Here is a 15,900-nt window from a genome sequence, read left to right as displayed (position 1 = left end):
GTGGGGTGGGGTGGAGTGGAGTGGAGTCTCAGAATCACTAGGGCAGGGCTAGTGGTGTAGCTAGGTTAAGGGATTGGTCAAGAGAGGTCAGATTTGGTGCTCGCCTGCTCTGGGTGGGCACAGGGCTCAACAAAGGAAGAATGGCACCTGCCAGCACTTTCGTCCCCACTAAGAGCTGACCTGAGCCCTGACCCTCCAGCCCTCACCCTAAAGCTGGTCAATTCATTTCTTCCACTTCTTGGGCTACTGCCTTTATGCTGGAGCCCAGAGCGAGTGAGTCTGTGCGCAGGTGAGTTCGTGTGTGGGCAGTTTAAGTCGTCCCCAACCCGCGGACTGGTAGTGGTCGTGGCCTGTTAGAAACTGGGCTGCACAGTGGGAGGTATGCAGCGGAAAAGTGAGCGAAGCTTCATTGGTATTTGCAGCCGCTCCCCAGTACCAGCATCATCGCCTCAGCTCCACCTCAGATTGTCAGGCATTAGATGCTTATAGGAGCACTGGTCCCTGGTGCCGCAAAGGTTGGGGACCACTGTTTTAAAGGAGCGTCTGGGACTCCAGCATTCCTCCATCTCTCTTGGTGCAATCCCCACTGGTTTTCACAGCGAGAAGTTATGGGGACTTCTCTTACTGGGGCTGGTCCTGGGGTGAGGAGCCTGGCATGGGACTGGGACCCCTCATTTCTCAGGAGGGACCTTCACAGCTGAGATATTTCCCCCATTCTTAAATGCCACACGTGGGCATGGGTCCTGCCTGTTCTGTGTCTCCGCTCCTCCTCCCAGTCTCCATGCTGCTGCTTTATATCCTTAGTTACAGGACTTCTGTTCAGCTAGACTTCAGGGGTTCTCAGTGATGGCGGTTCTGTAATTTAGTTGGAGTTCTGATTTGGTTGTGGGAGGAGGTGAGCACAGCGTTTACGCTACGCCATCTTGACCGGAAGTCTTTTTTATGCCTTTTTTAATCCTTTTCCCATCGGGAATTTTTAATTTAAATTACCATTTTTTTTTTTTTTTTTTTTGAGTCATGTAAGACTGTGAAACTTCCTTTACGTTCTAAGAGAGCTTAGCCGCAGTGGGCGGAGCGGTCGCGGCTGTGCTCGAAGCCCAGCCTGCTAGTTTTCAGCTGTTACTTGATGGAGTTACTTGCCGCTTTAGCTCCAGCTTCCTGTTCTGTGAAATGAAAATAATAACACATCACATGAGTTTTTAGAGGACTGAAATTAACGTACAGAAGGTCGTTTGGAATGTGTCTGCTGGACTTAGTCGGTGCTCAGGACGTGATAGCTGCGAATTGTCTTGTTGGTGATAGATTTAACTATTTTGATCCTTTTTGTTCTCATACAACATCCTTTTTTTTTTTTTTTTTAATGTAGCATATCCAGGGTTATATTTTAGTCTTTTGCATGCCTTTGTGAGCAGATATGTATTAGGAAGGCACAGTGTATCCAAAGAATGAGTAGAGTTGTTTTATTTTAGGAATTTCTTCCCTTCCTCTCCGATTCGTGCTCTGCGTTGCATCAGCTTTATCTTCAGATACACAGGTAAGGAGAACACCATGAGATTATCAAAACGTAGCAGTGCCATTCGATCCCGGTCACAGTTTAGTATATTTCATTTTAAAATAAAGCATCGTAGTCATTTTTCATAATTTTATAGTAAACTTTTATCTGATTGCTTAAAATAATTGGAGATGACAGTTTTTAAAAAATAGCTTCCATGCGAGTTTTACTTCCCTTTGTATTCTTAACTATACCTCATATGTGACTGAGGAACAACTGGCGTGATGAATACCAAAAGCAGGAAATATCTGTGTGTATATATTTTCTATTGGCATATTTTTTTTAGTTTTTATTAATTTTTATTTTATTTCTGTGAGACGTAAGTCAAGTAGTAGTTAATGCCATCTCGGAAACACGAATTACAGAAAAGTGTCATAATTTAGAAAGGGGCTAAGTGACATTTGAAATTTTCAGTTACCTCAGAAGAATCCTTATTAGTTCGATGCTAAATCTGTCAGCTTGTTTATATGGCTGCGCCTTTATGTGTCCCTAATCCATTTAGTCTCCTAGACAGCTTTTTCCTACTGCTCCCTCTTCATTCTTCCTATGTCTCCAGCAGCTTCAGCCCATTGCTCGTTGTCAGTCAGTGTCCTCACTTTGTATGCCGTTGAGAAAAACAGAAGCACCTGGAAGAGAGCGTCTGTGCGGTCCCTCCGGCACGTCGGCTAGTCTCCCCGTGTTTAGGCTCACACCTTCCCTTGTTCCCGTGAATGACTGCGAGGCCACCTCCCCATTCGTGCGTTCGCGTCCGCCCTCCCTCACATGCCCAGGGACCTGGCGCTAGCGGTTGCGCCTTCTCCCTCCTGCGTCATCAGCCTTCCCTCCCCCTCTATGGGTCATTCCCACGAGTGGACCAACATGCTGCTGCTTTTTCTATCTTAAGAACAATACAGAAAACAAACAACCCCTCAGCTCTGCATCCTCCTCCGAATACCTTCCCCTTTCTCTGCCTCTCTCTGCAACAGAACTCTTAGAAGGCTTTGCCTGTGCTGCCGTCTGTATTGTCGACCCTCGAACACGGGTTTGAACGGCTCAGGTCCACTTACACGTGAACTTTTTTCAGTAAACGTTGTAAACGTATTTTCTAGTTCTCTGACTCAGAAGCATTTTCTTTTCTTTAGCTTACTTTATTGTAAGAATACAGCACATACTACATAATAATACAGTTGTGTTAGTTATTTTTGTTATTGGTCAAGCTTCTGGGTTTTGGTGAGTTAAAATTTATATACAGATTTGTGACTGTGCAGGGGTCAGCGCCCCTGACCCCCACCCACCCCGCTCCCTCCCCTCCCGTGTGGTTCAGGGGTCAGCTGTACTTCCCTTCGTGAACCTCTTCCAGTCAGACTTTCCATTCCACCCCTTCAGGAAGCAGCCTTGTCACCGTCAGCAGTGACCGCCACGTCGCCGCATCCACCGGCCAGTTTCAGCACTCACCTCGTGTAGCCCGTTGGCACCACGTGACCCTTTCTTTTGAACTTTTCCTTCTGTTGGCTCCGGGGACACCGCTCCCTCTTGGTTCCCTTCTGACCTCACTGGCTTGTCCTCAGCCTCCTCTGTGCGTCCCCAGCTTCTCTAAGTTGGGTGGCCCCGGGCCCCAGGCCTCTTCTCTGTGGTCATTTAGTCTCAAAATTTTAAGTTCACGTCTCCTTTAATGCAACTTCCAGTCAGGATGTCTGCACTTAAGTTCACCCAAACCAGACTCTCGTCTCCCCCCATTTCGTCCACACCCCCTACAGAACCTCCTTCTGTAGCATCCTCATTTCAGTTTACATGGCAGCTTCGCTCTTCACATTGATCTGACTCAAAAACCTTGCTGTCATCTTTGACTTTTGTCTCTTGCTGTCATACCCCACATCTAATTAACTAGCAAATTCTGTTTGCCATCCCCTTTAGCGTAAATATTTGTATTCAGCATGCGTATACAGAATCCAGCCACTTCCCACCACCTGAACTGTTACCGTCCAGTCTGTCCACCATTATTTTCTTGACTGGAGTTTTGCACAGGAGCCTCTGACACAGTCTCTGTTCCTACCCTGGTCTCACTCTCATCTCCATACAGTGGCCAGAGTAGATCATGTGACTTTCCTGTGCAAAACTCTTAATTGACTCAGTATTCAAATAGAATTCAATAGGTTTTCCTGTCCACTTTATCTTGTTATAATTTTTCTCCATAGCACTTAATTAAAAACCCTTTTTACATTTAGAGAAAAAAGCATTTAGCACCATGAATAGGAATGCTACGTTTTCTAGGATTTGACATTTTCAGCGATCAAACTACTAAAAACAGAATGCTATAAATGGAATGATGTCATTTGTTTCCAAAGACTATCAGCATACTAGAGTGATGGAAAAATGATAAAGTGAGATATTCCGTGACAAACTTTGGGGGTAGGATTGGGACTGTAATCCATGAGTTAACTCAGGGTAAACGCTGCAGCCCCAAGCGCCGCTGGCGAGCATCCTTGGGGCGAGCAGGTTAACGTCCGCTGTACTGTGTATTTATTTACTCGGTCACTTGCTTAACTGCCTCCCTTCATTAGAAAATATTCTAAAGGGAGTGCGTTTCGTTTACTGCTGTATTCAGGAACAGCGCATGGCATGTAGACATAGGCATTTAATAAACATTTGTCAAATAAGTTAAAAATACAGCATTGGATGGAAAAACATACTTTCTCACTCAGTAGCTGTAGTTCACAGTCTGCGGAGTTTCATTACCTACATTTTATGTATGTTTTTCACCTTACTTATAACTCAGTTCTCACAACTCCGGTCAGTGTCACAAGTGAAAAACAGGCTCAGGGAGGCATGAACGAGCCCGTCACATGACTCCTCGTTGATAGATGGGTGCTTTTTACACTGCAGAGGCCTCAAGCGTTATCTTAAGTGCAGCCTTTTAAATGTTACTCTCTTGCTGGACAAGGTTTTCTTATGTATTGTCAAATTTGTCACAATTAAAATAACATGGCCAAAAATATTGACTACATATGTCATTTCTCACAGGTTTTGATTGAAGTTTGGTTTAAACCCCATCGTTCATTTTCCATGAAAAAGCCTTTGCATCTTCCTTCAGCGTGAATATAGTTCAGTCATTTGTAAGCTCTTGCTCCTGAGAGACTGAGCATAAATTCGTAGTGAATTCCGCATTCTACCTATTTTAAAACAACTTTTCATAGAAGTAATTGTGCCAGAATTTATCAAATACCTTTTTACATGCTTTTACTGATTATTTAAGATTTGTATTTTCCCAGTATTTTTTAAGGACATCATTTTCAAAATGGTATTAAAATGCATGAAAAGAGTCCAAAGATTTCTCTAAGAACCTTTTAATTTTACAGAATTATAGCCATGTTACTTAGTTCTGAAGTTCTTCATGCAATTATGGTGTTAATTTGGTACTTTGAATTTTGTTTTATGAAACACTCGCTACTTCTTTTTAATATATTTTCACTGTTAGAAGAACATGGGTTTGCAGTACATAGCTTGTCCTAAATTAGAAGGTAGCTATTAATGAGTTTCCCCTCCCTTTCCAGCAAGTGTCCTCCAAGCCTGTATGCCACCAGGGTCCCTCAAGCCCAGCAGGATGAGATAGCGGCTGCTTTCCTAGTGACCCTGGACCCGCTCGTCGGTCAGCTGCTCGCCTTCCAGCCTTTCGTGCACGTGGTTTTGGACAGTACATTAGGTAAGTTTCAAAGCAGTTAGTGTTGGACCATCTCATCGATTATGATGGGGTTATCTTCCCCTGTGTAATAATCCTGTTTTTTTTTAAGGTTTAAAAATTGTATTTGAATTTTTTTCTGCTTCTTGGAACATAGTTCTCATTTTAAAACATTACGCCCCTAATTTCTTTACATATCACAGTCAGATTTCTGCTGAAAATATGTGGAATGTTTTAGCAATTTGTTGTATCGTGATTAATGTGTTTTTGTTGCCTGTAAGAGCTGCCCTGTGAACTGCAGTTCCCACAGTGTCTGCTGCTGGTGGTCATCATGGATAAGCTGCCCTCTCAGCCGGAGGCCGTGCAGAGCCTGTGGTGCACAGGAAGCCAGGTCTCAGAAGCCACAGCCAGGTAGCAGATGCCTCGTTTATGTTCAGTCATAGTGCATACGATTTAGAATGCCCTGTTGTTTGGAAAGATCTTGAAAATAAGATTTTTGTTGTGTCAGATGTTCTAGTTAATGATTGCTGTGTAGACTTCATGTATGTGTTGCTGCTTTATAAAAATATAAAAATATGTAAGTCTATACATGCTAAAAATATTTTAATTTTGTTCGGTGCTTTAGAAAGTAGTGCCTCATAGTGTTATGAACATTGAGCGTAAGAGAGTAGATGTGGTTAGTTACTTTTGAAAATGAGCTCTGGTGAATAGGATGCCAGGTACTGTCACTCATCTCTGGGACCTGTCACTTGTCTTCGTCCTTCGCAGCACCAAGCTCCGGTTTCTTGCTCCCCGGATGATTGCTGTGCTCTCGTTTCTCACCCTTCCTTTCGCCTATTCTTAGTCCCACTACCAGTTCAGTGTCCCTAACGCCCGCTCTCAGCCTCCTGCTCTCCCGTGAGCTACGCGTCGTGTCAGCTCCAGGCTTCGCATGGGAAGCCCGGCCCGTGCTGCCGCCATCCGCCCCTCGCCAGCTCCTCCTTTCTCCTGTTTTCCGCCCAGACACCTGGCTTCTGCCACATGGGTTACTCGCGGTGACCTTTTGTCAGGCTTTTGTTGTCTCTTTATATCTTGTCTATGTTTAATTTGTTATTTATATTCTCTGTGAAGATTTCTGAAAGCATTCCAATCATGAAATGAATGACGTCTTCCTGTCTGAACTATAGTATTTTCTATTTTCTGTATGCTAGCTAAGCTCTTTAATGAATTTTGTCTCTAACTTTAGTTTATTACTGTGTTAAACGCTTGGCAAATGATAAAAAAAAAAAAAGCATACAGGAAAATTCTTGTCCTTTAAGGAATTTCTCTAACAGCAACTTTTATTTTTATGTATACATATTCATATATTGGAAATATATTCCTCCTGAGACATTTTGCTTTGCTAAAATAACCCTTGATATGTTATATTATTATAATACCTGCTACTTATTCATTATTAACGTTCGGTTCAATCTTCTCAATTTCTCTGCAGGGTATCCCTACTCAAAGCCATTTTTGACAGTTTCGAGCAGTGTTCTGGTGAACTCTCTCTGCCTGTTCATTTACAGGGAGTAAAGAGGCAGGGGCAGGCCGAGGTCGCGGTCACCTTGTATCAGCACGTTTGTGTTCATCTGTGTGCATTTATTGCTTCCTTTCATCCCTCACTGTTTCCCGAACTGGTAAGTTTGTTACTTGCTGAACTGAGCTTTTCCGCATTGAAATTGTGATTTATACACAGAAGGACGTGCAGCAGAGTCGGTGTTTGCTCTCCGGATGTCATTCTCTCAGCTTGTGCGTTTTACTTTTTAACTCAGTTTTGTCCTAGGAAATGGTAATGCTAGAGGCCTATAGTATTCGGTTGTATTTAGCTAAAATATTTGAGAACATTTTGGGTGGGACGGTATGGAAAGACTTTGTGAGGAAAGGAAAATGTGTGAATTTTACCTAATTCAGTTTTTTAAAGAAAAGAGGTAAATAGTAGTATGTAGTAATTATAGGTCTCAGGCATATGTATTTTTTTTTAATGGAATTGGATTAGAAAAGATGCTGAAGAAATTGGAAGAAATTTTTAGAATTTACACAAGGATCAGTATCATTTAAGGTATAAGTGGGTGATATCTGCCTGTATTAAATATTGTACTTGAATAGTTAAAGGCAGAAACAGACGCGTAGGCTTATGTGTTACATAGGCTGTTTTAAAGGTTCTGGTTACATAGAGACTTCTGTGGATCCTCACGATGGAGCCACCACATTTAAAACCACTGTTGAGTCGGTGCGACCCAGCACAGTGCCCGGGGGGGCGGGTGCCGAATGGACCCTGAGGGAGTGGCAGCGTGCGTCTTTCAGATCCTAGAAAGCAGAGCCTTGCTGTCGAGGGGCTGCTGCTGTTCGGATCGTGACAGTGTTCTGTTTCATTTTGAAAATGCGACGTTAATGGTATTTGTGACGAACTGTGTTTTCGCCAGGATGCTGCTCTGTTGCGTGCCGTGCTGAGCGCTAACATGATCACCTCTCTGTTGGCCATGGACGCGTGGTGCTTCCTCGCTCGGTACAGTACACTTGCTTTTTTGGTGTTTGGTTGATTTATAGTAGTGACTGGCAGTAAAGTACTTTTTACTTGTAAGCTTATAAAATTCTGTCAGTAACCCTTTCATAGCCCCTCCAAATTTCACGTCCCCGCGCGAGAGTGGGATCTGGGCTCCCTCTTCCCTTTGGTTTGTCAGTAGCTACCCGTCGCTTAGGTAGTTTTGTTGGTGATGTTCCTTGCCCACGTTGATAGCTGCAGTTTATAATAGTCTGAGCTTTACGGAAGTTCACGTCCTCGCTTCTCCGAGTAATCGTGTAATCGTACAGAGACTCCCTTCCCTTTGTGTCGCAGATATGGGACCGCGGAGCTCTGTGCCCATCACGTCACCGTAGTGGCCCATCTGGTGAGTAGAATCACAGGCCTGAGACACCCGTTTTCCACAACAGTCCTTTGGAGATGCGGGAATTTTAAAGAAAGTAAATATCAAAAGGTGAACTGCGTGGCGGCTAAATCGTTTTGACAGTTTTTTTGCTCTGCGTTAGTACTGATGCTTTTGAGAAAGATTTACTAGAAACAATGTAAAATGGGAAATTGTCTCATATTTTCAAAATTTTGTAGTTCATTCATTGTCTGGGAAAGACTGGGTTAATTGAGAATAAATTCGAAATTGAATGCCAAGTAGAGAATGAGAAAGTGAGTTGCGGTGATGACCAAGAGGTCTCTGCCTCTAATGTGACTCGGCCGAGCTGACTCTCTTTCAGCCAGGATGATATAGGAGGGACTCAGTGTGACAGTGGTCCATGCCTTTTGGGAAAAAGGCTTTGTGAATGGCCACAAAGAAAAAATGATCTAGTGATGATTTATTTTAATCTCTTCAGTGTTGAGTTTTGTTTTCACTTGTTTTATTTAAAACGGTCACGGCCTGTTTGTTGTTTCGGTTTTTGTCCCTGGCCTTTGTAAGATCTCAGGTGGATCCACGTGTCTTTTGTTTCTTAGTAGAGTCACCGTGTCACGTGTTTCCCACTTTACCTTTTAAGGGTGCTGTGGACCAAGTCTCCTGGGGCAGGGGGGCATGATAAGCCGAACAGCTGACTGCCTGGCCTATGGTCTGGAGCGTAGGGAACCATTAAACATCTTGCACAAAACAATAGTGATTTTTACAGTGTGTGTATTGCGTCTCCTTTAAATAAAAGCTGTCCTAATACATCATAGGAATTGATTTCCAGAAAATTGTAGCATTCTATCCACCTCGGCACCACTGTGTTAGAGCTAAGAGATTCCATGAATTGTCTTTGAGTAGGAGGATTAACATACCACCTTATGAGAACGGTAGTTACAGATTCCACAGCGTCGTCAGAATTATTTTCTCATTATAAAAGTAGGTTCATGGAAGAAAAAAATTAAAGCTCCAAATTAAAAATTAAGATTACCTATAATCTTATCTCCCAGAAAGAGCCACTGTTAATTTTTGGCCCATAAAAGCTTGTCAAACTATGGTTTTAAGTTAGTTGTTCTCTCCTTTTCCCAGATAAAATCTTGCCCTGGAGAATGTTATCAGCTCACCAACCTGTCAGTACTGCTGAGGCGTCTCTTCTTCTTCATGGCCCCACCCCAGCAGGCAAGAACATCATCTGTCACCATCTTTGAGCTGCTGCGGAGAGTTGGATTCAGACTCTTTTGCAGGCCTTTCCCCCTATTCTACATTTACAAGCTGATATTATCTAAGCGTAAATTATTAACGTAATGATTGCTTTGCTTCTGGCTTTTACGTGTGTTTAGATTTTCGTGCCGTTAAAGAAAAGCCAGAGCTACACAGCTGTGAAAGTGGCGAAAGCCTTTTACTCGGGAGCTGTTGTGGGGGGCGGAGAGGCTTCAGTGCGCATTCCGGCTCGGTTCTGGGGCTGGCGGACGGCACGGTGGCAGGGGGTTCAGAGTCGAGGAGCAGGTGGACGTCAGGGGGTAAAATTCGCAAAGAGGAAGCAGCAGGGGAAGGGGCGGCTTTTGCTACGCCGACTTGCCAAGGTTTTCGCTCAGCACAGGCCAGGTGAGCGGAGACCAAGGGCAAGGCATTCTCTGGAAGCCCACTTAGGGTGACGCAGGCCCCGCGAGGATGGACACAAGCCCAGGGCCAAAGCCTAGTGGGGAAGAGGGCTTAGCGCCTGGCGTGAGTTTAGGCAGGGAGACTTGGCCAGCGCCCTTGCTGCGGGTTAGATGGTCTTTCTGATTCTGTCTTCCAGAAACGTCTTTCCCCTTGTTGCTCCTACATTTAAGATACTTGAAATCGTTCTGTGTACCATGCCCTTTTTACCTAATTTGAAGAGCTAGAATATTATTTATGCTCTTAATGCTGTCTCTTATTTGTTTTTATGGTAATAAGTTCAGCGTTTAGCGGGGAACCGGGGGTGGCTGAGCCCCAGGTAGCTGTTGAAGAGACGCACTCCGCCGTGACCACGGGGTCCCGCAGGTGCAGGGCCCTGTGCAGCCCCCGCCGTCCCTCAGGCTCCGGTGGGAGCTCTTTGAAGATACAGGTCCCAGCCCTTCCTCTGCGAGTGGACCGGGTGTGGAGTGGTGGCTGCGAAGCGAGGCTCACGAATGGCTTTTTGCTAATGTTAAATTCTTCTGTGATTCTCGCATGGACACGGGCTCGGGGACCACTGATTAGGGAGGGGGTCACAGGCCTTGGTTTGAGCCCTGGCTTAGTGTGACCTCGGGCACGTCATCCTTTCTGAGCCTCAGTTTCTCTGTCTGCAAAGTGGCAGATGTGCGTGACTATTTTGGAAAGTTTTGTAAGGACTTAGAGACAATTATGAAGACACTAGCATAGCGCCAGTGTGAGTGGCACTCGGTAGGTGCCGGGAGCTCTTTCTAACCACAGCCCTAGAGTCTGCCAGGCACCGGGGGACCACCCCGACCTCCTAGCCCTCTTCCCTGCGGTGTCTCTGAAGCGAGGAGCGCCCAGGCTCGGGGACATGCAAGGGCTGCCGTGCTCTCCCTGAAACTCCCCGAGTTGTCTGCTCCAGGTTCCCTCTAAGGCCGGACGCTTGGTTGCTGGCCTGTCTCCAGCCCTTCCTGCGGGCGTGGGGCTCGGAGGCGAGAGGGTCTCACCCTGTCTTCTCACTTAGAAAATAGGGACAAAAGGATCCTTTCCCAGGGTTGTGAAATTTTAACGTTTAGTATAAAACAACTCAGAACAGAGTAGCTTTGTGTGAGGCCAGTTAGCTTTGGTAGAAATAAAATAGACAAACTCCATTTTCAGACGTTTTATGTATGTCTCAGTTGTCTAAATTTTTCCCAGTGATTGAGGCTGTTGGATATGTAAGTTATGGACAAATGAGGGGTTACTTTTAATGTTTTCCTTCAGTTTTCAAATACTGATTTCCTGCTGTGGTCAAGTTACTGTATTCCTGTTTTATAGAAACGAGACAAAGTACAAGGAGGTTATTTCACTGAGGGGAAAGGATTTAATATACCCAATAAGCACACTGATAATTGTGCTACCATTTTTACGTAAAGTAAAAGTTTCTATACTTGCATTTCGAGCCCACTGGTGTATTTTTTATCCTCAGGTTTAAGGAGGGACATCCGATTCTCTGAGAACTAGTCCCTAAACTCCTTCCGAACTCCTGTCGGCACTGGCAATTTCACGTCTTTAAAATTCGTGTTGAGACCAGGATTTCCAAACTCAGTCGTGAATAAATAAATGACTTTTTCTGTGTAACGGATATCGGCAGCCCCTCCCCTTTCACGTTGTCCGAGGCATTGTCATTTATAGTTTCTGCTTTGGGACTTTATCGTAAAGGAGGGTCACGTGTGAACCGATGTCTAGCAGTTGGCACAGTCCCTCGCCTGCCTGATGCACTGTGGACTCACAGAGCTGCTGGTCATGTTGGACATGGCTCATCGCGGGGTCCGTCTTTCTGGCTTTAGCAGCTGTCCCTGAAGGTAGTCACGTGATTTCTCCCTTGTTTTCACAGCTAAGTATTTTCTTCAAACAAAACGAAATCCAAATATAAATGTAGTATGTAACACAAGAAAGATTCTCTGTCAAATTTAACATAGTGGACTTTTTTCTTTTCACTTTTGATGTAGGAAAATTTTCCATATAACAAGTGGATTTTGGATACTGTAAAATATATTACTTCTTAAAAAATTACATTAATATACTTTCTGGTTGGAATGTACTTAATTTAGTAATTAAGTGCATCATTGTTTTTGCTGTTTTTCTACCAGAAAGTAATATTGTAACCTTTTTAAGAACTTCCGTGTTCCATTTTTATCTAGTCTGTTGATGCTTCATTTTAACAAAACAGTGCAGTTTTTCTGTTACCTGGCCAGTGCTGTGACTTATTTCTGGTGTAATGGATTTGCCAGCCATGTGGTTCCAGACTGGCACCTCACATTTAGGAAGCGCGCTTTGTACGCTCTCTGAAGTGGGGCCGAGCCAGCCCGCCCACTGGAAAACTGGCCCTCTGCCCTGTGCTGCTTTAAGGCCTCTGCTGCTGTCCGCCAAGGTGACAGTAAACCACAAAGGCTGACCAGACCAATCTTGTTGGCATGTTTTGGAATATTAACTTTTGACTTAACTGTACAAGGCGATGAGTAAATTCTTAGGGAAATGATAGATTTACTGGGAAGGAGCCTAGTAAAATAGCTGACCTGATTAATGATGGAACACGTGCTTTAACGTTTCTTAATGCACCTCGTACTGTGCTTCACTTAAACTGTGTTTTTCATTTTGGAAACATGCAATGGCGGCAAAAAATAACGCATGTTCATTTAAGTTACCTTGGCCTGGATACTTCTATTCAATTAAAAACTTAAAAAATCTTAAATATGGAAGCGAATGCTTAGCTTTTGTGCATCCATTCATCAGACTGTCTAACGTTACTCTCATTTAACAATCCATTTCAGGTGGAGTTTATCCAGAACTTTCCCCCAAAAGCAGCAGGAAACCTGCCGCTGTGGCAGTGCATTTCCTTCCAGGCGTTACCTGCTGAGCTGAGGGAGCAGACTGCCCGCGAGGTCGCCGGGCTGGGCACTGCGCAGTGCAGGAAGTGGCTGAGCAGCACCCGCACCTTGGGGGAGCTGGACTCTCTGGTAAGTAATGTGTTGGACTGGCTTGATTCATTTCGTAGCTGTTGACTGAACCCCGTTTTAGGAACTGGGGCGGGTTGTAATGAGATGGGCAGGGCTTGTGCCCTCAGGTGAGCGCCTCGCAAGATGTTCAGATTTCTGCATTGAAAAGGGCCTGAGAAACGTACTGTGATCTTGATTGATGTCAGTTTCACTGGGGGGACGGGTGGTGGTGTCTGAAGCTTAAGACACATTGGAGCACGGGAACCCATCCTGAAATACTTTATTCGTTGTCTTTCTGCTGACACATCCCTGGGCTGGGCACACATGATCCTGTTTGCTGAACTACAACTCCCATTTCATGCAGCCCTGGTCTGAGTCTTTACCTTTCTATTTAGAATGCTCCCTCATAAAACGATGGAATGAAAAAGAAATTCATCTGTAAGAAAAAAAATGATTTTGAAAAATTGACTATAGTACATATATAGTTGGCATTCCAGTTCGGTGTTTATTTGCTCATTCATTTATTCAAACATTTTGAGTGATTTTATGTGCCAAGCTCTGTTCTAGGGATTGGAGGTATATCAGGGAACGAAGCAAACAAAAATTCCTACTCTCGTACATTCTCGCTTAGCTAGACAGTAAAATAATAAATACGTATATCAGTCTGTGCTAAGTGGAGAAAAGCAAGGCTGGGGGCAGGGTACTCAGAGGGTTTGGGGACCTATTTGTAATTTTAAATTACAACTTCACAGTTTTCTCAGGCCTTATATTTCCATATGGAGTGTAAATGTTCTGATAGTCTGTTTTATAATGTCACTTGACACTAATTATCAAGATAATTTAAAATATTGACACGTATCCAAGGAAATAAAAGTATTTATGTGCCTTTATTTTGAGAAAACTATTGAATGCCTAGTTAGGAATAGGTTAGGTGGTTCAGGTTTTACATTTATTGTGCACTAATTTCTATAGTAAAGATAAAAAATCTTTTAGGTAAAATAAAAGCACCTATTTTCTAAAATTGAATAAGACTTTGATCTACCACCAAAATTTTAGTTCGGCAGGTCATTTAACATGTTTAATTGTAAAAGGAAATAGGCAAACCGTAAATACAAAGCTGTGTGGTCATCACAGAAAATTGCGGTTGTTGACTTACGATGGGTGGAAAGCCTGAGACTGATTCCTGCATCGCCGTCTGGCCTTCGCTTCACTCCCACCCACCCCAGCCAGACTCCTCCTGGCCAGAGAGAGGGATTTGGTATGTGGATAAGAGCGAGTCCAACATAGTCCTTAAGTAGTATTTGCTTATTGAATGCAGTTAAGGAATTATAAAGATTAATTATAAAACAACAGTGAAAATTTAGTAACTTAAATAGAGAGCTAGGTGCATAGTATGAAGAAAACAGAATTTTTAGTTGATGAATATAAAAAATTAGCCTGACCGTACTATTTGTATCAAATCTATTAAAATACAATGCTGTTTTCATTTTGTTACTAAATTTTCCTGTTAAAAGAAAAAAAAGTTTATTCAGAAAAATGAAGCACATAGTTCTGTATTAAGGAAAATTAGTTTAATAAAATACATTTAAAGAAATAGGCGAAAAGATGGTTTTGAGTCTTAGGAATATAATTCTATAAGGTTTTCACGAAGACTTATAAGTAACTTACAATGTCTAGGTAACTGGGCCGCCAGCTCTTTCAGGCTGATTTCTAAGCCCAGGTCCTTTCTCTGTGTCTCTCCCCTTAGAACACAGTGCTCTCTGCTTTGCTGGCTGTGTGTCATTCTGCTCGTGAAGCTCTGGATATTGGACAGCAGGCTGCAGTTATCGAAGTTGGGAGTCAGCTCTGGGCTTTTCTAAACACTAACCTGGTAAGGAAAGCAACTAACTGATCATTTCCCCAGAGAACAAATAAAATACTCAGGGAAGAGTATGGTACTGAAATTTCCCTATGAAAGGCATCTCATTTCTTTAGATGCTGGTAGCACCTGTGAATAGAACTTAAAATGCGTTAGTATTCCTTCAGCCAGTCTTCGTAAGACTGTGATAAGATTATGTTAGTAAAACTAGGACCTAGTAAGAGTGGTGACAGTCCAGCTGTTTTCCTGACCATTTGGGCCCTTTTTTTAGTGTCTTCCCCTATGTTTCTCTTCTCTCGGGTTAGTGTAGCCTGTTTTTGTGATTCTGGGGCTTTTTTAAAATGCCGTTTGGGCTTAAAGGTAAAAGGGGCAAGTGAATGGATAGGGCTCATTTGTATTCCTCTTCCCTGGCAAAGACAAAAGCCAAGTGACGATTGGGCTAGAGTAGGAATGATTGTCGTTCGAAAATGTTATGTGGTTTAAAAATCTAAATACGTTATTTGTTTTCTTTGACTAAGTAGAAGTAAATACGTGGCCTCTGGCTGTCCCAGCCAGGAGAAGCTGAGGCAGCATTCACGTGTGGGGGAAGTCGTAGGAAAGGGTTTGCAGGTGTTCACCAGTTAAGTGAGTGTGGGACCAGATTCCCTGCTGCGGCATTTGCCCTCAGCCAGGGCTTCCCGGGATCCTCACGAAGCATTGAAGAGCTCCCTGCTGGTGGCAGAGCTTACAGCATCAGGGAGGAGCGGTTACGGAGAGGAGAAATGGAATTTTAAGACGACTCAGGAATGGAGAAGCTTATCGGTGGCAGACGAAAGTAATCAGATCTCCATTGAGTTACCCGGGTTGGGATTGTGGCTCTGCTTTTCCCTAGCCATGACCTTGAGCAGATTACGTAACCTCTCTGCCCTTCTACTAGTAAAGTGAGGCTGTAACCACATTTCCCCCATAGATTCGTCAGGTGTAAGTGAGGTGAATGTAAAGCACCCAGGTATGTAACAAAAGCTCATTAAAAGGCTGCTGTTCACACGTAATTGAACATTTCCACCACAATTATTTTGTCTGTCATTTAAGGTAACGGGTCAGCCTTGTGTGCAGCAGGCCCTCAGCCTTTTACTTCCACTGCTGGGATCTTTCATTCAGACTCTAGACCCTCCGCTGATCAGTCAGGTAAGACGTGCCGCGTCGAGGAAGTCGTTAAACTGGCACAACTGAAGACGACTTGCTAGCAAGTCCTTCCAATGACTCGCGGTTCA

General features: G+C 43.8%; 1 protein-coding gene across 4 annotated transcripts in view; it reads left to right on the top strand.

Moving 5' to 3' along the window:
• The window catches only part of CUNH1orf112 (chromosome unknown C1orf112 homolog), a 40,693-nt gene that overhangs the window by 18,793 nt on the left and 6,000 nt on the right, over positions 1-15,900 (top strand). For 3 of the 4 annotated variants that reach the window (XM_015586205.2, XM_025043976.1, XM_006907814.3), the window contains 10 exons: positions 1,470-1,534; positions 5,083-5,231; positions 5,489-5,618; positions 6,679-6,865; positions 7,652-7,734; positions 8,065-8,116; positions 9,242-9,331; positions 12,625-12,810; positions 14,537-14,659; positions 15,719-15,814. In XM_015586205.2, the coding sequence (XP_015441691.1) occupies positions 1,470-1,534; positions 5,083-5,231; positions 5,489-5,618; positions 6,679-6,865; positions 7,652-7,734; positions 8,065-8,116; positions 9,242-9,331; positions 12,625-12,810; positions 14,537-14,659; positions 15,719-15,814 (1,161 nt within the window). Of the gene's footprint in view, positions 1-1,469; positions 1,535-5,082; positions 5,232-5,488; positions 5,619-6,678; positions 6,866-7,651; positions 7,735-8,064; positions 8,117-9,241; positions 9,332-12,624; positions 12,811-14,536; positions 14,660-15,718; positions 15,815-15,900 lie in introns of those variants that run through there. The other variant, XR_003045101.1, reaches the window with a different exon arrangement.

Source organism: Pteropus alecto, unplaced genomic scaffold (genome assembly GCF_000325575.1).
Source record: "Pteropus alecto unplaced genomic scaffold, ASM32557v1 scaffold101, whole genome shotgun sequence".
NCBI lineage: Eukaryota > Metazoa > Chordata > Mammalia > Chiroptera > Pteropodidae > Pteropus > Pteropus alecto.
This window is presented reverse-complemented; position numbering and strand designations above follow the sequence as displayed.